We start from the raw sequence: 21,979 nt of genomic DNA on the forward strand, positions 1-21,979 counted from the left end.
TAGTCTCTATCCCCACCCCCCCAACACACACACACACACACACACAAAGACACACAAAGACCAGTAAGGAAAAACTTATGCTGTTGGGCAAGAGGAAGAATCCTCTCCCCTTCCTTTAGAAATTCTATTCAATGTTCTCCTGGGATGGAGGTGTGTGAGAATACAGAGTAAGTCTCTTTACTGTCCTCTGCTCCAGCCCAGACAGAGGGATGTCCAGAGTGACTGAACTGTGGCTGATGTTGAATGGGTGCGCCTAAGGAACTGCTCCTAAGGAACCAGGCCCGCAATTCCCCTACCCTGCCTCTGCCCATTCTCTGCCCCTGCCCTGCCCCTGCCCTGTCCCTTTCCCTCCTGCTGTCCCAGGGACGAGTTCTGGGCCTGGTCAGCACGACCTAGAAAACTGGATTTTTTTATTTTTTTGCTTGTTGGGTCACACCCAGCAATGCACAGGGGTCAGTCCTGGCTCTGCACTCAGGAATTACCCTGTCGGTGCTCAGGGGACCATAAGGGATGCCGGGAATCAAACCTGTGTTGGCTGTGTGCAAGGCAAACGCCCTACCAGCTTTGCTATCACTCCAGCCCCCGAAAACTGGATTCTTGTCTGCATCGCCTTCTCTGAAGGCCAGGTCACGTCTCTGCAGTAAGCTTCTCAGTGTGCCTGGGGGAGGCATTCTAGTATCTCAGTTTGGGCATTAGGAAGCGCTGATCTGAATTCAGACACTCTCAGCCTGATCTGAATTCTGTGACGCCAATTATGGGAAAGTGTGTGGCTAGAGAGTCGCAATGTACCAGAGTGAATGAATCAACTTGATACTTGCTTCCTATCTAGCTTATAGCCCTGCACATGGCTGCCATTGATGGAATCTCATTGGAGCTTGGAACACGCGAGTAACACCTGCCATGGAGTGATTGGTGTGATAAAAGCCAGGAAAGCCAGACAGGGTGAAAACATTCAGATGGAAACTCATTAAGTCCCAAAACATAGAGCTGGGAGGTGGCTCAAAGGGCTAGTGCACATACTTGGTAAGTGGGAGCCCTGGGTCTGATCCTTAGGACCACATGTTCCCCGGGGAGCACCAGCAGGGGTGACCAGCTAAGGTGGGAGTCGTCCCCAGCACTGCTGGGTATGGCCTCCAAACCAAAAAAGGAAATACACAAGATGTTCGAGGGCAATAAACATCCAAGACACTAGTGGTCTATCCACTCTCAGAACTCATCATCCAGGTGAGAGGAGCCCTAGGAAGGCAACAAGCAAGGAGGGACACCTATCTGCAGGGGTGGGGAGAGCTGTTGGAAACCCTTACAAAGTGGGCCCTTGCAGCTGGTGGGCCACTGACAAGAGGGGCTTCACTTTTCCCATTGACTGAGGCTCTGAAAGATGGCCACACCAGCCCTGGAGTCACTTACTCCCATTGGGACTAGGGTTCAAGTCTCTCCAGTCCCATTTTCAGAGGCTGCCTTCCCTATCTGGCTAGCACTGGTTTCAAGCAAATGGGCTTTGTTCCTAGTTCTGTCTGCCATCCAGAGGCAGCTTCAAGCTTGGGCCTCCTGTTCCTGACCAGATGAGCCATGGGTGTATCCCCAAGCTGCTGTCCCTTTCTTAAGTACACAGGAAAGGAATGTCTGGGGACAAGAGTGCAGAAGGTGGGGTTGGGTGTTCAGGGCTGGTTGGCGGGCAGTCATGAACCAGAGTGCCTGGAACAGGGCCCTGAGGAGGGCCAGTACCCAGGAGCAAGAGCCCAAGGTGTATGCTTTCCCCCAGGTGTCAGCTGTGCCCTTCTCAGCTTCCTCATGCCCGGGAGAGTGTGCAGGCAGGAACTAGCACGCATTGCTCATCTCTTCCCTTCTAGGTAAAATCCAGAGAGACTTGTGACTTCTGCTCATCTCCTGTCATCTGTCATCCCCCAACGACTTGGTTGCACTTCCTCCAGATTTTGGTTGAGCTGCTCCCTCTGCCTGGAGTATCCTAGGGACTTTGAAGAAGAAGGAATATATGTTGTTCTTCGAGGCACCTCTGAGCTGCTACATAATAAGATGCCAGCTTACAGCCATACTCCAATTCTCTATGCCAGGCACTGTCCTAGCCTTGTTATTCCCTCCCCCTCTCCTACCCTCCCCCTTCCATCCTTCCCCGTCTCTCTTTCCCCTTCCTTCCTTCCTTCCTTCCTTCCTTCCTTCCTTCCTTCCTTCCTTCCTTCCTTCCTTCCTCCCTCCCTCCCTCCCTTCCTCCCTCCCTTCCCTCTCTCCCTCCTTTCCCTCCCTCCTCCCTCCCTCCCTCCCTCCCTCCTTCCTCTCCTTCCCTCCCTCCTTTACCTCCCTCCCTCTCTCTCTCCCCCTCCCACCCTCTCTCCTTCCCTCCTTCCCTCCTTCCTTTCTTCCTTCCTTTCTTTCTTTCTTTCTTTCTTTCTTTCTTTCTTTCTTTCTTTCTTTCTTTCTTGCTAATGATCGAACCTGGGATCAAACCCTATATTCTCTATCCCTCAACTACTTCTCCAGACCTGAGTTCCAAGTATTTTATATCTATTTACTCATTTAATTTTCCATTCACTAAAGAGTTGCTTTTAAATTTTTTTCCAAAAAATGATTCCAGTTTATTACTTTACATAATTTTGGCATACCATGACCAAATTCTTTTTATTTTAAATTTTATTTTATTAAAACACCATGAGTTACAAAGTTATTCGTAGTTGGGCTTTTGACATACAATATGTCATCCCTGATACCACCACCAGTGTAACTTTCCTTCCACGAGGGTTCCCAGGTTCCTTCTCTTACCCCCACCCCAACCCCAGTCTGCCATCTTGATAGGCATCTTTTAAGTTTGGCTATTAAATTTGAGGCTCGTGATTTCAGCATTGTTGATTCTGTTTTGGATATTTAGCTGTATCATTCCTTAATGCCACCAATGTATATGTCTCCCCTGACTCCTGGTTGCTTCTCATCTATCTCTTCTCCCCTACCCCTTCACTCTATTTCATTCCTTCTCTTCCCTGTTCTCTGGGACCAGTGGTGGTCTAGGCATCCCTGCCTTTAAATCATTGCATTTCCTCATCCAGTTACTCTAAATACCACACATAAATGATATCACCATGTATCCTTCTGGTTTACTTCAATTAACATCTGGTTCCATCCATGTTGTGGCAAATTGCATGATTTCATCATTCCTTACAGCTGTGTAGTATTCCATTGTGTATATAGACCACATCTTCATTATTCATGGATCTGTTGTTGGACATCTAGGCTGATTCCAAATCTTAGCTATTGTACCAAATGCTGCAGTGAATAATGGTATGCATATGTCCTTTTGAATGAATGTTCTTCTGTCCTGGGAGTAGATATCCAAAAGTGGAATTGCTGGGTTATATGATAGCTCAGTTTTAAGTTTCATGAGAACCCTCCATACTGCTTTCCATCGGGCTTGAAGTAAACAAAGCTAACATCAAAGTATGAGTGTGTCCAGAGCAATAGTACAGCAGATGGGGCATTTGCCTTACATGCAGCCGATGCAGGTTCAATCCTTAGCATCTCATATGATTTTACAAGCCCTGCTAAGAATGATCTCTGACCGCAGAGTGAGGAGTAATCCCTAAGCACTGCAGAGTGTGGCCACAAAACAAAACAAAACAAAACATTATCAGCTAGACTAAATTCTCTTGTGGAGACTTAAGGAGGGGGGAAATACACTTCCAAATTAATTTTTACTCTTATTTTTAATTTTTACTCTTGACCCATGGACTTCCTAGCAATTGTAAGACTGAACCCCCTTTTTCTGGCTGGCTTTTACCTCTCCGTGCTCCTACAAACCACTAAAAATTGCATCACATTAATTTCTTCCACATTTAAGTCAGTGCCAAATTCTTAAGAGTTGCTTTCAATTGGGCATGTTGGTAAAGAAAAGGCGGGTTCAGGGCAGGGAGAGGTGACTCCATGGCTAAAGCACCTCCTTGCAAGTGTGAGGGTCTGATCCTTCCTGCTGCAGGTACCCAGCAGGACCCCAGAAACCCCATGGCTAGTATTCCTGTGCAACAATATTAAAAGCCCATGGCAGTCAGCTGTGAATGAGCACCAGAAATAAAAAGTATCCCCTCCCCACCCTTGTACCTTTTTCCCCTCGAGCACCTCAACAAAAACCAAGTGCCAGCACCATGTCTAGGAATGTGACCCCAGTGAGCAACACAATGAAAATTGTGAGCATTGCAACCAAGTGTGTACATAAGCGCAGTTGTCACAACAATGACGTGAAGGGGGCGTTTTACGACATAGATTAGAGTGCATGCTTTTTGTGCAGGGGCCCAGTCTCCAGATGATTACCCTAAGCACTCCCAGGAGCAATTTTTGAGCACTGGATTAGAGAGTAGTCCCTAGGCACTCTTGGGTATACCCCCCAAAAAGAAGAGATTAATTAAATGCATAAATGTTGCATTTTAGGTGCCATTGTCATTTCCGTTTTGAAAATGGAGAGAGAGGGTGAGAGGAGAGAGACAGACAGACAGAGATGGAGACAGAGAGAGACAGAGGCGAGGATACTTATCCAGTATCACAGTATTTGTCAGTGGCAGATCTGAGAGTGTATGCATGTCTATTTCCAAACAGAATGTGGCCGCATGGTATAAGGAAGAAACATGGATTGGATTCCAGTGGCTTCTTGTGACTCAGGGAATAATAAACTAGATGAACAGAAAGCTAGCATAGCCTAGAAGGCCAGACCTGTAAAAGATCTTGGGACAGAGCCCAGCTTATCAGCAGAAGGATGAGGAAGTGACATGAATCTAAGGTTCCAGGGCACAACCAGTTGGTGACTCTGGCAGAGGGCAATTTGCCTTCACTGAATTGTAACCCCCACTTACTGGGTAATAGAAAACCTGGGTTATATTTTTAATCTTACATTTGGTTTTTGGGCCACACCTGATGGTGCTTAGGGCTTACTCTTTATTCTGAGCTGAGGAATCACTCCCTCCTGGCTAGCTTGGACAACCATATGGGGTGCTGGGAATCAAACCCAGGTCAACCACAGTCAAGGCAAGTGCCTAGTGCAGTACTATCACTCCGAAACTGAAAGTCTGGGTTTTAAGTGAATATATCTTTGGTCTGCTTTTTGACTAAGAAAATTCATCTTTTAAAAAAAATTGCATCATTATATACTCTTAATAAGAACAATCATTTTGTATGACTAAGAAAATTCATTTTTTTAGTGACATCATCATCATAAGCTCTTGATAAGAATAATCATTTTGTATTTTCCTAACAAAATCTGAAGAATAACAGTAATAAATGCAAAAGAAACTGAAAAGAGAGAAAGAAGGAAAGAAAGAAAGAAAGAGAGAAAGAAAGAAAAAGAGAAAGAGAGAAAGAGAGAAAGCAAGCCTGGGTTTTATTTATTTATATTTTTAATTTATAGTTTTTTTATTTTATAAAGTAGTTGAAAGTATTTGATTACATTTAATATTCAAACACCAATCCCATCACCATTACACCTTTCCACTACCATATTTTGTGTGTTTCCATCCTGAATCCCAATCCCTCCCCCCAAACAGACTGAAATAATATAATATTTTGCTCTAAGGTTGTTTGCCTCCTACTGAATCCCATCAAATATGGTGTGGTACTCTTGGAGTATGAGTAGGGTGTGTCCTATGAAGTGTCATGAGGCCGTGAATGTGGCCACATGGTCCAGGAAAAGGTTCACTTTCGGGTGAGGCTCAGCTCAAGTGCATGGAGAGCAGCCGTGAACAGGGCAGTGGTTGATTTCTGGAGGATTTTAGCTGCTGCGGCTGGGTTCCTTGGGGTGGGGAGGGTTCTCACTTGCCGCCCCCCTCTGGGGCGCCCTGTGTGGAACAGCCTGGTGCGGGATTCGGTGACATGGTTATAAGCCTGGGTTTTAGCTGGGTCTGTGGCTTCTCAGATTAAAAGGACTGTCCTAGCTTTCCTTGATGTGAATGTGGCCATTTGGCTCTGTGCTGGCTGAGGCAACGTGAGTCTTCTCTGAAAACTCCTTTGAAATAAAGGAAGCAGGCATCCTTCTTCTCCTTTCTTCCATCTTTCCACTTGGAGGTTCCATCTGATAACCGGAGCTCTTCTTGGAGCAGAAGATAAGGCACACTCAGAAATGATACTTTCCCTCATTCTTGAGTGATAGACCTTGGGGTTCATTTCCTCTGAGGCAGAAATAAATCTCTGTGTTGTTTAAGTCACCAACAAAGCAGCAAGTGTTCCTGTGACTGTCAGTTCCACCTAATCCTAATTGACATCGGTGAATATGAACTAGAGCTCAAGCCAATAAATGTTTGTCGAATTGACAGTGGAGCCCTGACAGAAGCTTGGCCTGTTTCTGATTCTCTGCAGGTGTGTGGGAGAGAGCATGGGGTTTTCACAAGGAAACATCTGGAAACCCTGAGATGATAGCCCGTGTCTCAGGGGTGCGGGCAGGCTCGCCTCTGAAAGATGGGCTCTGACTGGACTGGTTCTCAGGTGTTTGTCAGTCTTCCTTTCCCAGTCACAGAGGGACAAGCCCCCAGGCAGAGCCATTCTGCAGTTCTGAACATGGGGTTCTGGGCAGTAGGGACTGAGAAAGCCCAGAAGGACCCTGAGGCAGCTGATGCCTCTCCTGCTTTTCCTGTTGTTATTACTGTCATGTTTTGATGTGGGTTTGTTTTTTTTTTGAATTCTTAAAAAATGTATTCCTCTCTTTGCTTTCCTCCCATACTGGAATTAATTTCATCATGAAGTATTTCAAAGATCAGACAAGAATAGAAAAGAGCATAATGAATAGCTATTTACCCAGCATTATGCTTTATCAGATCTTAACATTGTGTCATATTGGCTTCAGGTCTCATTTAAAGAAATAAAACATGCTGACAGAAGGGCTGTTTCCTGTGTGTTCCGCCCCTTCCCGTCTTCATCCTCCTCAAAGGGAGCTACTCCCTTGAATTAGAAGAACAATTGTATATTTGTATATTGTTGCACTTTTACATATAGATATCCATCAATCCAATATATAGTTTTTGACTTTTATTTATAAATCACAACATATTTCACTGTCATCAGGTATTCCATTATAGCGATCTGCCACAATCCATTGCTCCATTTCCTTGTGGATGAATGTTTGGTTGTTTCCATTTTACTTAGTTTTTTTTTTTTAAATAAAAAATTAGGAGACCAGGGATGTGGCTTAGTTAGGTGGATGGCCTGCTTCTCATGTGAGTCCTGGGATTTGATAACTGGTACCCCCAAAAGTTTAATTTTTAAAAATCACAGTAAACTGTGCATTGCCTCAAAGGACCATTTTTTAAAAATTAAAAAAAATTTTTTAATAGTGAAACACCATGAGGTACAGTTGTAGACTTACAAATTTTTGTGCTTGGGTTTCAATTATACAATGATCGAGTACCCATCCCTCCACCAGTGCCCATTCTCCACCACCACTGATCCCAGTATCCCTCCCACCCCCATCCCCCACATCCCATCCTTTCTCTGTGGCAGGGCATTTCCTTTTGTTCTCGCTCTCCTTTTGGGTGCTGTGGTTTGCAAAAGAGGCATTGAGTGGCAATCATGTTTGGTCCATAGTCTACTTTCAGCATGCATCTCCCATCCTCCATGGCTTGGAGGCCAGCCACACATGCTAGGGGAAAAGGCAGCTCAGATAGAGAAGGGAGTACCAAATCAAAGGACCATTTTATAAAGATCAGGTAAGTGGCATGGAGAACAATCACATCATTGTATGACCATTGCCACCACCATCCAGATTCTCTTCATCATCTCAGCACATATGAACTATTATTCTATAACTATAGTCCATCCTAACTCTTCCACAATAGGTTCAACCTTGTTATCCCAACATAGTCCTTTTGGTCTTTGTGGATTTGCCTTCTCTATTTAGATAAGGGATATCATATAACATTTGTCCTTTTGCAACTTATTTCACTGATCACAATATCTTTAATGTTTTCTATGTTGTAACCTGAGTCAGACTTTCTTTTAAGATGGAATATTATTCAATTGTGTATAGATTTCCACACTACGGTTGTGGTAGGGTAGCACTGTGCCACTGTCCTCCCATTGTTCATCAATTTGCTCGAGCAGGCACTAGTAATATCTCCATTGTGAGACTTGTTACTGTTTTTGGCATATCGAATATGCCATGGGGAGCTTGCCATAGCATATCGAATACGCCATATCGAATACACCACGGGGAGCATGGATACTCTTGGTAGCTTGCCGGGCTCTCTGAGAGGGACAGGGGAATCGAACCTGGGTTGGCCACATGCAAGGCAAATGCCCTACCCGCTGTGCTATCGTTCCAGCCCTTCCATTCATTTAACTGACACATGGATTCTATGGTTTTAGTGTTCAAAAAGAATATTTCATAATAACTAAGGTGTGGAAACAACCCAAGTGTCCAAAAACAGTTTAGTGGATAAAGAAATTATGGTATATATATATATATATATATACATATATATATAGTGGACTACTACTTAGCTATAGAAAAAGAGATAAAAATAATACAATGTGGGTAGAACTGTAGGGTATCATGGTGAATGAAGTAAGTCAGAAGGAAAGGAATTAACACAGAATGATCTCTCTTATATGTGAGCTATAGAGACAGGAGGGGAATAACAAATGGCCAAAGTCAACATAGATTGAGAACTGATCTATAGAACAGAACTTACTAAGGGGTGAGTCAGGGACAGAACCCCGAGTCAGTGTGGACACACTATTGTAGGGTGTGATGCCGGAATATTGTATGCCTGAAACCCCATCATTAACAGCATTGTAAATTATGGTGCCTAAAATTAAAAGAAGAATATTTGTGATGCATAAAAATGATATGATATTTAAGTTTCGGTGCCTCTTGACACATTTACTGGAACATAGACACAGGCTTTTGTTAAATATTGTCTACTGCTGCTTTCATCTAAAAGAGCAGTTTTGAGGAATTGTGAGAGAGAACAGTCTGAACACCTAAACTATTTATCTTCTGGCTCTTTATAGAAAAAGATTTCCAATCTTTGCTTGTTGGTACGTGATTGTCTGCAGGTAGGAGACTTGAAAGGTAAAATATGTCTCCTAGAAACTGTGAACATGTTCTTTTCTCCAAAATGATAGAACCAAGTAGTGTTTGAGTTTTCTGTAAGCGTTTACAAAATTGTTTTTTACAATCAGACTTTTTAAATGAAGGTGCTAGAAGGATACTTAAAAGATGTTGTGTACTTAACTAGGTATTGCATAATAAGCAGATTTGACGTTTCAGTGGATTACAGCAAGTATTAACTTTGGTCTTACTAGCCCGTAAGTTGGTAAAGTTTGGCTACACTGATCTACACATATGGAGGGTACCATATGTGGTGGCAGGGATGGAACCCAGGTCAGCCCTTTAGACAGAGAGGGCTGTAGAAGTCAGCAGCCCTCATGTCCCTCTACTTCTTTGCTCTCCAGTTGGTTCCTGAAGACGCCCATGAAGGAAGTTCAAATGCTCACATGAGCAAGCTCACTTCCAACTGCAGACTGTTGGGGTGGCTTTGGGCGTCCCCACCAGGTGGCAGGGCCAGCCATATCTTGGTGGGCTCCAAGGCTCCTGTTGCAGCCGCTTGCTCCAGCAGTCACTTTTACCCCCTCCCAACACTGACCCTGAGCTGGGCAGGGGCTCCTTGTCCACGTGAGAGTCCCATCTCATTGCTGTTAATGCTTCCTGTCCTTCACACTGTGGCAGCTTCTGGACTTTTATTCTTTGGCACCCAATTAAAGTTAGTGCCTCTGTGAAAAATGGCTCTGAGAAGTTTCTAGAAAAAACTGTAGCTTCATTACTCATTCTCCTCAGGCAAAGTGGAGGCAAGGGGGTGAGTTTTCTTGGTTTCTGTAGGGACACTGCTGTGTATACATTTACCTAGTATTTACTAAACATCTTGTGGGTACCAGAGCTGGGGTTAGGCACTGGAAAGACCGTGGAGGCGGGGCGATGACTCCAAGTGCTGACTGCAGGCTTGACATGCAGGAGAGCCATGTTCAATCCCTAGCATCCCATGAACCCCCAGCACTCCTGAGAACCACCCCCAAGTGCTCAGCTGTGAGTAACTCCTGAGCACTGCCAGGAATGATCAAAAAACAAAATAAAACAAAGCAACAACAAAAAGGAAACCAAGGAGGTCCTGAGGTTTTTGAGGGTCTGAGTTTTCTGAGACTGATTCCATTCCTCTAACTTAGGCTGCTGTGAGACCTCTACTGAGCGGCCCCCTCTCACCAGCTGCCTGACACTTTGTGCTTTCACCCGAGACTCACCTTGTCCACTGCAATCTGCACCTTCATCTTTAAGGGAGTCCCCCTGCAAAGCCCCCAGGAGCTGAAGGCCCCATCCCCTAATCCTGTCCTAACTCTCTCCTGGATCCTTCTCAGGGACAGGTGCTTTCTGGTTCCAGTGTTGAATTCCTCTACTATATAATTCAGGGGAAGCTCAAAATCACTCCACTGCCTTTGTACAGATGGACATGCTATGGAGAGGAAACTGAGCAATAAGAAAGCCTGGAGAAATGGCAAAGCCCGCTTCTACTCTAGCTCTTAAAAAACACTGTCCCTCATTTCCTTGCAGGGTCACTGTCCTGTCCATCTCCTCTGTCTCCTGGTCTCTGCTAGCCAGACTCTAGGCTGACCCTTGGAATCTCAGAGGAGAAAGCTGTGGTTTTGCGTGGTCCTTGGGATTTGCATCACCTTGTATTTTTGAAAGTTTTTTTTTTTCCACCACGGTGGTGCTTAGAGCTGACTTCTGGCTCTTCGCTCAGAAATCACTCCTGGTGGTGCATGGGGTCCACATGGGGTGCTAGGGATCCAAGCTGAGTTGGCTGCATGCAAGTCCAGAACCCTATCGGCTGTGCTATCTCTCAGGCTCTCCACATAGCTTCACTTATCTTCATTCCTATGAACCCTTAATTGATGAAAGATGGTTTAGACTCAACCATGGGACAGGGTGTGTATCAAAGTCTTAGTGAAAAATGTTTTTTAGCACAGCGGGTAGAGCGTTCGCCTTACATGCAGCCAACATGGCCGACCCGAGTTCGATTCCTCCGCCCCTCTCGGAGAGCCCGGCAAGCTACCAAGAGTATTCGATATGCCAGACACAGTAACAACAAAGTCTCCAATGGATACGTTACTGGGCCCGCTCGAGCAAATCGATTATCAACGGGAGGGCCTTTACCTTTATCTTTTAATTGACTGAAATTCTGTGGTTTACAATCCTATTCACATAATGGTTTCTTATTCATGTAGTTCCAGCACCACACCCATCACCAATGTGCTCACCTTCCTCTCTCAAGGATCCTCACACCCCTGCTTCCTAAAGCCCCCGCCCCACACAACTTAATTGTGTGGATCAGTTCTCCTATTGGGTTGTCTTTGACCCTTTGTTGCTATCTTGCTATGTATCTGTAAGTTGCATATATGAGACATCATTCTGTATCTCTCCCTTTCCTTCTGACTAACTTCACTCAGCCTGGTATACTTGAATTCCACTGATATTGCTGCGAATTGCATACTTTCCTGACTGAGACTCAAGGGGTCAGGAAGGGCTGTCTTGCCTGAAACAGGCAGGAGCTTGTCATCTTAGTCCTCTTCTACTTGCATGTTCTTGGGGCTGCAGTAGAAGGTGGGAGACCTGGTGTTTGCAAGGTTTATATGGACCAAGGAGATGGCTCAAAGGAAAGCTCTACATGCAGGGGCCCAGGGGACAGTTCCTCCCACTTCGTGTTTCCTCAAACCCCACCAGGAATAGCTCTGGGTATCATGTCAGGTGTGATCCAACCTCCCCACACTCTAAGAAAGTTTATGTGCTACATTGCCCAGACCCTCATCTTGTCAATGGTTCATGATTAGCTGGTTCATATGTAAAATGATGTGTGTGTATGTGTGTGTGTGTGTGTGTGCATGCAAAGCATACACTACAAACCTCTGAAGACACTCTGCCATGCCAATAACTGGGATTCAAGGTTCTAACAATTTATCCTAAAATTATACCATGATCGCTGGAGCGGTAGCACAGTGAGGAGGGCATTTGCCTTGCATGAGGCTGCCCCAGGTTCTATTCCTGGAATCCCATATAGTTCTCTGATACCACCAGGAGTGATTCTTGAGCTCAGAGACAGTGCTAACCCCTGATCACAGCTGGACGTGACCACAAAACAGAACAAAACAAAAAATTATACCATGAGCTATCAGACAAAATAAAATGGTTCACAAGTTACGCTTCCCTGGATGTGCTCTTGATATACTTTTTATTCGATGTACATTTACCTTTTTGGGTGCTAGGAGACTCACCCCTGGTGGCAGATCTTTAATCTTCACCAAGGCAGAACAGTGGCCTTTGGCTGAGCTGAAGAAAAGAGAAAAGGGCCTTTGGCATAAGATTGAAGTTGGCTTATTGAGAGGAACCAAAGAGGCCACCTTTTTGAAAACTTCCAAGCGGCAGCAATGGATGGATCTCAGGCGTTGCATTAAAAGAACTTGGGTTTTGGAGTCAGACTTGGTTTCAAGTCTCCCCTTCTAGAATATAGACTCTTGGGTAGGTTTTCTTTCTGCTCTCCCTTGGTCTATGAAATAGATGATTCATAGCCACTTCTCAAGCTTGTTTTAGGAGTGAGCAAGGGAAGTGAGGTTTGGGAGAGTGCTGAAGACAATGGGGCCTGATGAGGAGGTTATGTCCCCTGGTAAAGAGCTGGAACTTGTCTCCATTAGCAGTAGAAAAGCCTGTAGGCCAAAGTAACATGAAAGTTCTTGATAGTAGGATCACTAATAACGGTTGACAGTGAGGTGCAGGGGGCTGTGACTTTGATGGTGGCAGCAGAAATGCAGGGGAGAGACAGTTTGTTTGCAAGTCAAATCGACTTTCAGTCAACTGATTAGTGGGTATTGCGATGGGAGAAGAGAGCAGAAACGAGAATGTGCCTGTTTAAAAACTCTCTGGGCAGGTCCTCCCACCTCAACATAATTTTATCAGCAAGATAAAAGGATCATTTTAAATACCAGGAAACCAATGAGGAGGTTAAGCTCAGGGACTGAGATGCAAAATCGGAACCCCAAACGTTGACCTTCGGTCCTTATTCAACTCTCTCTGCTCCCATTGACTCTCAGAACCTTGAGTGTGGTCCTCGGAGGAGAACAGGCAACCTGGCTGTTGCTCAGCTTCTGCCACTTCCCGGGTTGCTAGGAGTCGCTGATAATTACAGCCCCCAGGTTGCTAGGCGACCTGAGTTGCTAAGAATCTTAGTTTATTATAGGTCTGGTGTGGTTAGAAGCCCCGGGTTATTCAATTTTTCAATTTATCACAGGCTTTATGGTCCTCCAACACCCCAAGTTATTGGGGACATTAGTTAGCAGGGGCCCCAGGCTCTGAGGCTCTGGGCTCTAAGAGTCATGGGGTTGTTTACCACCCTGGTTGCCAGGAAGCTCAGGATTTAAAATGGATCCTGGAGGCCTTAAGATTCTAAAGCTGTCAGCTGACAAGGAACCTTAATTCTGAGCACTCCTAGCTTGGGAGGATCCCCACATGGCTAAAGACAGGGACCAGGACCTTGTGGTCCATGATGTCCCCAAGGCCCAGGGTAGACATGCAGGGAGCAGGGTGCTCTCTCCATGTGGCCTCTTGTGATGTCAGATAATAGAACCTTGTCACCTTGGGTGACCTTGGCCCGCTAGTTCTGCACCCTCTCTGTGCAGAATGCTTCTGAGCAATGCTCCCATGTTCAGAGGTGCTTGGGGCCAAGGTCTTTCCAGTAGAAACTTCTCCCAGTTCTAAGCCAGGTGGGGAAGTATATTCAGGTCAGGCTTTGCTCTAGTCATTCACTCTCTCTCCAACTCGTATTCATCTTTTTGTTTGTTTTTGTTTCTGGGACACATCCAGCAGTGCTCAAGGCTTACTCCAGACTCTGTGCTCGGGGATCACTCCTGGTGGTCCTTGGAGGACCATATGGGGGCACCAGGGATCAAACCTGGGCCACCTGCCTGCAAGATAAAGCAAACATCCTACCTGCTGTACTGTCTCTCTCTGGAACATAGCGTTAAATCATCTAAACGAGACTTCAGGAAAAATTCCACACTTCACAGCCACTTATTTACTCTTATTTTATTAGGTGAGTTCATATGGTAAAATAAGGCTGTGTGTTTCCCTTTTATAAAAACACTTTATTTTCAAACAAGTAGAGGATTCACAGAGAATTTCAAAAATAGAATAGAGAGTTCCTGTGCTTCCTTCCTCTCTGCCAACGTAACAGCCAATGTTGAGGTAGGAGATCAACATTGTTACGTGTGTGTGTGTGTGTGTGTGTGTGTGTGTGTGTGTTTGCAGTGCTGGGGAGTGAATCCAGGACTTCAGGGAGTTCTTTGCTCTTCAGCACTGAGCCACATCCCCAGCCCTAACCAACCATTATGTTTTGAAATGCTCTCATCTAAGATTTATTCAGTGCCTTCTGTGGGCTTCACCCACTAACAGGTCAAGGAAATTGAGATAAATATTACATACTTTTTGCTCTGAAAGAGCTCAAACACAGGGGTTACAGCCACACACCATAAATTATGGTGTAGTCTGGTAATTCTGTGAGAGGAAGTTAAGCAAGGTGTGGGGGCAAGAAAATGGGATATTTGGGAGGGTAAGGAGTGTTAAGTGCACATTTTCTGCCAAAGTTTCCATGCAGCACTGCTACTACAGGGCCAAATGGAGTTACCTGGTAGCTGATGAGATGTGGGCATGCAAGTATGTGAGGCCAAGGTAGATCAGAACCTCTGCAGCCCAGGGGTGATGAGGGGAGGGAAGAAAGAGTTGAGAGGGGAGTCTAAGAGGTGGGGCTAGGCTGGCTGCAGAGACCTCCTCAGGATGCTGGACTGAAGTGAGTTGATCTAGTCCTGCAATAAGAGCCATACATGAGGGGCTGAGGCATGGGGACTGCTGTCTTTCACTCTCTCCCCGAGATGGAGCAAGGCTGTTAGGCAATGCCTAGTCCAGAGAAAAGTCTTCTACCTCCAACAGAGGGGGGAACTATGGTGGAGGGCCGCAGAGAGATTCAGAAGGCTCATTTCTGACCTCTGAAGGACATCCAAATGGAAGGAGGAGTGCAGCAGGGATGAGCCAGCACTTTCCCCAAGATGGATGTTCGCCTTTTCCTTTGGACTGTATCAGTTTCCCTGAGAGCAAATCCTCAGGATCTAAGTCTGAGAAGATGAATGTCAGTGGAGTAATTCCCTGCTTATCCCCAGATCTTGTGACTTCAGGGAGGCCAGCTCAGCCCAAAATGTGGAAGAGAAAAAGGCCTGTGATCAGCTGGAACAAGCTCAGGTTCTTTGCAATATCCTGCGGCATCTTTACTCAGAACCATTTTTTTCCCTTTGGCAGGGGGTGAGGGGGACAACTTAAATCAGTTCTGAAAAGTATGATTTCTTTTCCTCCCAAAATAACAAAATTGTGGGCTTCTCTGGGCTCTTGGTGTTCCTCAACACCCCAAAGATGTGTACACTGAGCTTATTACTGTGTCTCAGTCATCCTAGAATTACTGAGTGTGTGTGAAAGTTAGGGGACCCTGCCAGGGAAGGGGATGCTGAACTGAAGTCAGTTGAGTTAGAGGCTGGGTGGTGGGGGCTAGGCTGACTGCATGGAAAGCAAATGAATGAATGGTCACTGATCATTGTGTGCTTGTTCCAGCATTTGGCGTGGTAGACTTGTGCATTAGGTAGACTTATGCCTTAGACATATGCCTTAGGGACTTTTTATCCATTCACCGTTGATAGACTGGTTTTGTTATAGGTTGTCTAGCCAGAAGCTAACTTTCTCAGAACTTACTGACTTTGCGAAGTGAGTACTTAAGATACAGAATTGTGTGGATGTGTGGGTACACAGTGCAGAGAGTCTCATGAGAAGGAATGATGAAAGCAGGAAAGTTCAATACAGGCAAGGTGGGTGGGCAAGTATAGACCCAAAAGAGTCAAAGGTAGACCAGTACTATCCAAGGATGGTTTGAAATTTCAATTTGAATGTGAAACAGGGAAAAGAGTAGAAGTCTTGGATTGAACATGAGCCAGAAAAATTCCTTGTTCTCAGGAGAGTCCATCCTTGTGTCCTATTCTTCACCTGGTTGGACGGGACCCAACCACATTAGGGAGAGTAATCTGCGTTGCTTCATCTATTGAGTCAAATGTTAATCTTGGGCTGGGAAGATAGCCCAGGTGACAGGATACATGTCTAGCCTGGGCTGAAACCCTGAGTCCTATCACTGCCGCCACATGGACCCCTCTCACTCCTGAGTCCCACCAGTTATAGCCCTGTTGGCCCCTGAGCATCACCCAGGAAGACCCTATAAAAAAAAGTCCCACTCAGAAACACCTCACAGACTAGTGGTTGGAGGAATGGATGAGGGTCTGGGAGCTCCGTGGTCTCGTCAAGTTGTCACATGAATGGCCCCTCCTCACAAGAATGACAGAACATTATTGGAGACACAAAATGAAAAGAGTAGGCTGACAGGAGACATGTAGGAGGAAATGATGTACCACGCCTCCATCCTTGTGATAACCATATCTGCCACTGCAGCAGCAGATGGAATTATAGTATGGTTACGTTGTAGCTGCCCCCATGGTGCTAGAACTACAGGAATGATCCAAGTCTCTTCCTTGTTGCATGACCCTAGCCTACATATTGGGATAGCCTTAGATTCCTCTGGGAAAGGTTCAGAGGAATCCACCAAGATGATTGCCATTCATTTCTCGACTCAGCATAAAAAAAAGTTTTGGTCTCAACACTGGAACAACAAACTTAAGACTTTTTTAGTCTGGTAGGAAAGAGAGAGAAGGAAGATATGGATATGATGGGGAATAGATGCTGACATGCAAATGAGCACTGGGTCCTGTTCAAGAAAAAAGGAGAATTCCAAACACAGCCTAAGAGGTCCCATGGAGAAAGATCAACCTCATGAGTGTTTTCTGGGAAATGGGTAGTTAGAGAGAAAGGCTATCTTGGGACTGAAATGATGGGGTTGACAGACAGAATGGCACCTTTTAACAGCAGAGAATATATGGAGGCAAACATTTAGGGAAGTCTATAGTTTGGTTAGGGGGCCAGGTATATGGCTCAGTGGTGAGTGTACTTGCTTTGCAAGTCTGAGGTCCTGTGTTCAATTCCCAGCAGCACACAGGCACATGCATGAGTTTGGTTAGACAGTGTTTCTCAGCTCTAGCAGCACTTTGGCATTACAAGAAAGTATTAAAAAAAATTGCACGCCCAGACCATGCCTGACATCAACCCCCAGAAATGTTAATGTCACTGTCCCACAGAGGTGCCAAGGCATTGGTGTTTTTTCTGTAAAGCGCTGCAGGATGTAAGAGAGGCTTTTGGAGAAGGTGAACTTGGAGGGGCCTGTTGTGTGAATATGTCAGGGTTGGGGGCTATTCCTGCTAGCATGTGGCCCAGAATCAGAACTGGCTTTGCAGAAGGAGAAAAGATGCATGCGGAGCTCAACCGAGAAATAAAGACCCACTTGCTGATCCCCAGCTGGGCCTGCGGTTGCCCTCGTAACTGCTCCTGTTGAGCTGTTGTTTCTTATTTCCCTTTCAAAAGTAAAACTCAAGTGGCAAATAACAAAACATACAATGAAAGAGATAAACTGAGAGATTACTCAATAAAAAGAAATGATAGAGTAGTAAACACAGTCGCATTCAGTTAAGGCTTCAAAATTCATCCAAGACAATCAACTGCATTAGTAAGGACTGGGGTTGAAAGGGAGAAGAACTGGGGTTCTTGCGGCGGAGGGAGATGGATGCACTGGTGATGGGATGGTGGATGTGGCCATTGCTACCAAGAGTCAGGGCCCAAACACAGTAGCTGAAGTGTACCCATTCAAAGAGCAAGGGGGCATTACCATTATACAGTTTTACAAAATGACATCCGAGTGAAAGGAAGTATGAGGCTGGCAGTGGCATAGGGTAACATCTTCATTTTGTAGAGGAGAATGTGGAAGTTTCATGTCAAGTCATGGAACTCAGGCTTCCTAACTCTTTCCAGGGCCCAGACCTCTCCTCTGGCACTGCTGCGCATTGGCGTCATCAAGGATAGGATGCTTTTAAGAAATTCCAATGCCAAAAAATAAAAAAGAAATTCTAATGCCAAATTCTCCAATGACTACGTGCAAACAGCTAATATGAGTGTGTGTGCGCGCATGCATGTACCTTAATCATTTACGGTTACAAATCATCAGAGAAGTGCAAATCAAAACCACAATGAGATATCACCTTGCAACTGTTTCAATGGCTGTTATAAACAAAACAAAACAAAAGATGGCAAATATTGGCGAGACTGTAGAGAAATTAGACCCACTGTCGGTAGAGACACAGAATGAAATAGCTGCTGTGGAGAACAGGATGGAGGTTGCTCGGAACATTAAAATTCTAACCCCCAATAATTCAGTGATCCCATCTCTGGGTATTTATTTAAATTCTAAATAGGATCTCAAAAAAGATATTAGTACCCTCATATTCATTGCAACAAGACTCACAATACCAAACATGTGGAAGCAATCAAAGTCTCCACTGACAGAAGAATGAAAAAAGAAATGTGGTATGTAAACATAAAGGTTTACTATTCAGCCTTAAAAAAAAAAAAACCAAGAAAATCCTGCAATAAGCTGCCCATGAATAAAACTCAGAGCAAGTACTGAGTTAAATAAACTGCACGATTCCCTCACTGGAGGAAGTGGAAATGGTCAAGTTCATTGAATCAACAGTGGTTGCTAGGGACTGTTGGTGTCAGGGAAAGGGGGGAGTGAGGATAGAAAAGTGCAAATCACTGGACATAAAGTTTCAGCAAATTAAGTTCGATCAGTACCAGAGACCTGTTGGACAATATACCTAGAGTCATGGTGCTTTACTGCACACTTCAAAATTGCGAAGAGGCTAGGTCTCATGTTAAGTATTTGTACCAAAGCAAAACTTAAAAAAAAAAAAAAAGGAATCTTGGAGTGATGCTGAACCAGCCTCCAGCCCTAACCTGGTTGGGTTGGGGTGGGGTCCAGACAGATGGGGTGCCAGATGTTGGCATCGACTACTCTAAGTACTTGTACCTAGTCCCAAGTACTAAAAACACTGATCAGGATGTTTCCCATGACGTTATTTCCCCTTGCAGAGTGAGGACACTGGACGGTTAAGTCACTTGTTCTGGGTGACAGTTGGTCACTAGCGCCCGTGTTGGTGCCCAGGTCAGTCAAATATCAAAGACCCTCTCTCACTGTTGTGCTGAGGCCCTCCAGGAGAGAGTTCCTGTGGAGTGTGGACGTGAGTGTCACGTGTCCTTTCTCACTTTTCTGTCTCTCAGACACAGGGTCATCAGCATCACCTTGGTTCCAGGTCTGTCCTCAGGGAACTGTCAACTTCCAGAGAGAGATCCTGGGGGTGATTTTACCTCAGCACTGCAGGAGAATTTTCTTTTTCTTTCTTTTCTTTTTTTTTCTTTTTGGGTCACACCTAGTATTGCTGGCTCATGCACTCAGGAATTACTCCTGGTGGTGCTCAGGGGATCTTATGGATGCTGGGAATTGAACCTTGGTTGGCCACGTGCAAAGCAAATGCCCTACCCGCTGTGCTCCAGATCTGAAGAAGAATTTTCTATTAGTGAGAAGAGTTCAGCAGAGAAGGGCTACCAGGAGTGGCGGTTATGTGTGGGTCACGTCCTGAAGGATCTGTGGGGAGAAGAGAGTATGTGTGTGTTTGTGAGCCTGTGTGTGAGTGTGTGTGTGAGTGTGTGTGTGCAGCTGTTGAGCTCAGCCACTCTCCTTCCATGTCCTTAGATGCTGAAACGGAGATGCCCAGGTGAGCCAGTCAAAGCTCAGGGGGTGAAAATGGTTCTAGAAGGTGAGCTCACAGAACGAAGGAGTTCCAGAAGGCCCTAGGCCAGTCTAGAGCCTGCCTCCCTGATCCTCTTCCACGCCAGGTGCCAGGGTCCATCTTAAGCTGAAGCAGAGTTTGCCTTTCTCTGTGGCTGGAAGGCCCAGTGGGACTGGAGACCTCCTGTCAGTAGGGACACCCATGTGTGACCTTGGGCGACTTGTGAAGGTCAAGGACAAGGGTGGAGACTGTCCAGAGAGCCAGTGATCAGCTGGATGGAGGCAAACCAACGGGCTGAGGGGAGCTGCTGGGGAGCAGAGGTGTCTGTGTGGGGAAGGTGCGGCCGGAAGTGGTGACTCAGGCCTTGTGTGAGGGAAAGGAGCAGCTGACATGGAGGGGTCTGGGGGCTGGTTGGGGAGAGATTGTTCAGGCTTGGAGGAGGGGAGGGGTAGAAGAGAGAAGGTCCCTGGCATGGAGTTTGGGCTGGCCCTGGCCTGTGGGTGCCTTTGGATTCACTTACACTTAGGGCTCCCCACTAGCAGGGGCCTCTGGGGGTCTCGACAATCAATGGTACCAAACATGGATCTCTGCATGGTTCCTCTTGTTCCCCCAACTGGGGTAGGTGCTTCTAACGCAGGATGGTGGGGGCAGAAGGGTTCTCAGGAAAGCTTGCCCAGGAGCACCGTGGCCGAGACCTCCATCCATCCTTCTGGCCACAGTGCCGGCTCCTCCTCCCGTGTGCCCCTGGAACACTGAGGCCCCGTTTCTCTGCTTTTCTCAAGGGAGCGTGGACTGAGCCGCCGGGCCTCTCAGTGTGGCTGGGGCTCGGCATCGCCCGCACGCATGAACACCCGGAGATGGGCCCCCCGGAGGTCGCGATGCCCACTGGGCATCCTGCTGCTGGCCTCTCTGCTCGCCTCCTGCCAGGCCAAGGTCTACAGCCGTTGTGCTCTGGCCAGAGTGCTGCAGGATTTCGGCCTCGAGGGATACCGGGGGTACAGCCTGGCTGACTGTGAGCACCCCTGCCCTTTCCCCTTCACACCATCCCAGGGAAGGGGGGACGCAGGCACCCTCCCAGCCCCCTCTCTCCCCTCTTCAGTCAAGGTCGGGAGCACTCTGAAGACCCTTGAGCCTCGTTTCCCCTTTAAAGCAAAGACAAGAGGGAGTGTTCCCCCTTCCTTCCCCAAGTTACTCATAGAATGGGGGGCACCAGGCCGGTGAAGTAGGATGACCCCCTTCCTGTTCCCCACAGGCCATAGTGGGGAGCCAGAGGAATGGCCCAGTTTGACACCTTGGTCTGGGTGCATCTGTTTGGGGTCACCCCAGCAAACCAACAGCTCCCAACTTCTCAGGCCAGCGATGGCAGCTTCCAGAAGCTGCAGGGGTAGTATTGCTACTCATCACTCCCTCTTTCTCCAGGCCTGTCCCCTCCCAGGGTTCCAGCCTTACCTTCCTCACCTCACTGAGCTCTGCCTACCCACCCCAATGTTTACAGGGTTCTGCTGGGCGCTGTCCAGGCCAGAATGGGGAAGATTAGGGGAGGGGCCGTAAAAGTCAGCCCCCGGGGCCAGTCTTGGCTCTTGCTCTTTGGTAGATGACCTTGATTGAGCCACTTGGCCCTTCCAGGGGCTCCGGGGTGACAGGTGGGAGGCACTTGGTGAAGCTGCTGGCACTGAGGTGTGCAGATGGCCAAGGGCCTGTGCGCGAGCACTCTCTCGGCAGTGAGCCTGCACCCTCTCTGACCCCTGTGCTGTGTCTCCATCTTATGCAGGGGTCTGCCTTGCTTATTACACAAGTGGCTTCAATACAGCTGCCGTGGACCACGAGGCCGATGGAAGCACCAACAACGGCCTCTTCCAGATCAACAGCAGAAAGTGGTGCAAAACTCTCAATTCCGAGCTCCCTAATTTGTGCCAGATATACTGCAATGGTATATACTGCATGGCTGACCCGAGTTCGATTCCTCCGCCCCTCTCAGAGAGCCCGGCAAGCTACCGAGAGTATTTGATATGCCAGACACAGTAACAACAAAGTCTCCAATGGAGATGTTACTGGGCCCACTCGAGCAAATACTGCAATGGTAGACTACTCCTTGTTCTGTCAGCGCCCCCTGCCTTTGTTTCTGAGTGCAGGTCCCCCACAG

General features: G+C 46.6%; 1 protein-coding gene across 1 annotated transcript in view; it reads left to right on the forward strand.

Moving 5' to 3' along the window:
- LOC130035790 (transmembrane protein 98) overlaps positions 1 to 21,979 on the forward strand; it is a 53,109-nt gene that overhangs the window by 25,618 nt on the left and 5,512 nt on the right. The window contains exons 7-8 of the mRNA XM_056127701.1: positions 20,619 to 20,848; positions 21,608 to 21,766. Of these exons, the coding sequence (XP_055983676.1) occupies positions 20,619 to 20,848; positions 21,608 to 21,766 (389 nt within the window). The remainder of the gene's footprint in view (positions 1 to 20,618; positions 20,849 to 21,607; positions 21,767 to 21,979) is intronic.

The sequence above is a fragment of the Sorex fumeus genome, unplaced genomic scaffold (assembly GCF_029834395.1).
Source record: "Sorex fumeus unplaced genomic scaffold, SorFum_2.1 ptg000063l, whole genome shotgun sequence".
Lineage (NCBI taxonomy): Eukaryota > Metazoa > Chordata > Mammalia > Eulipotyphla > Soricidae > Sorex > Sorex fumeus.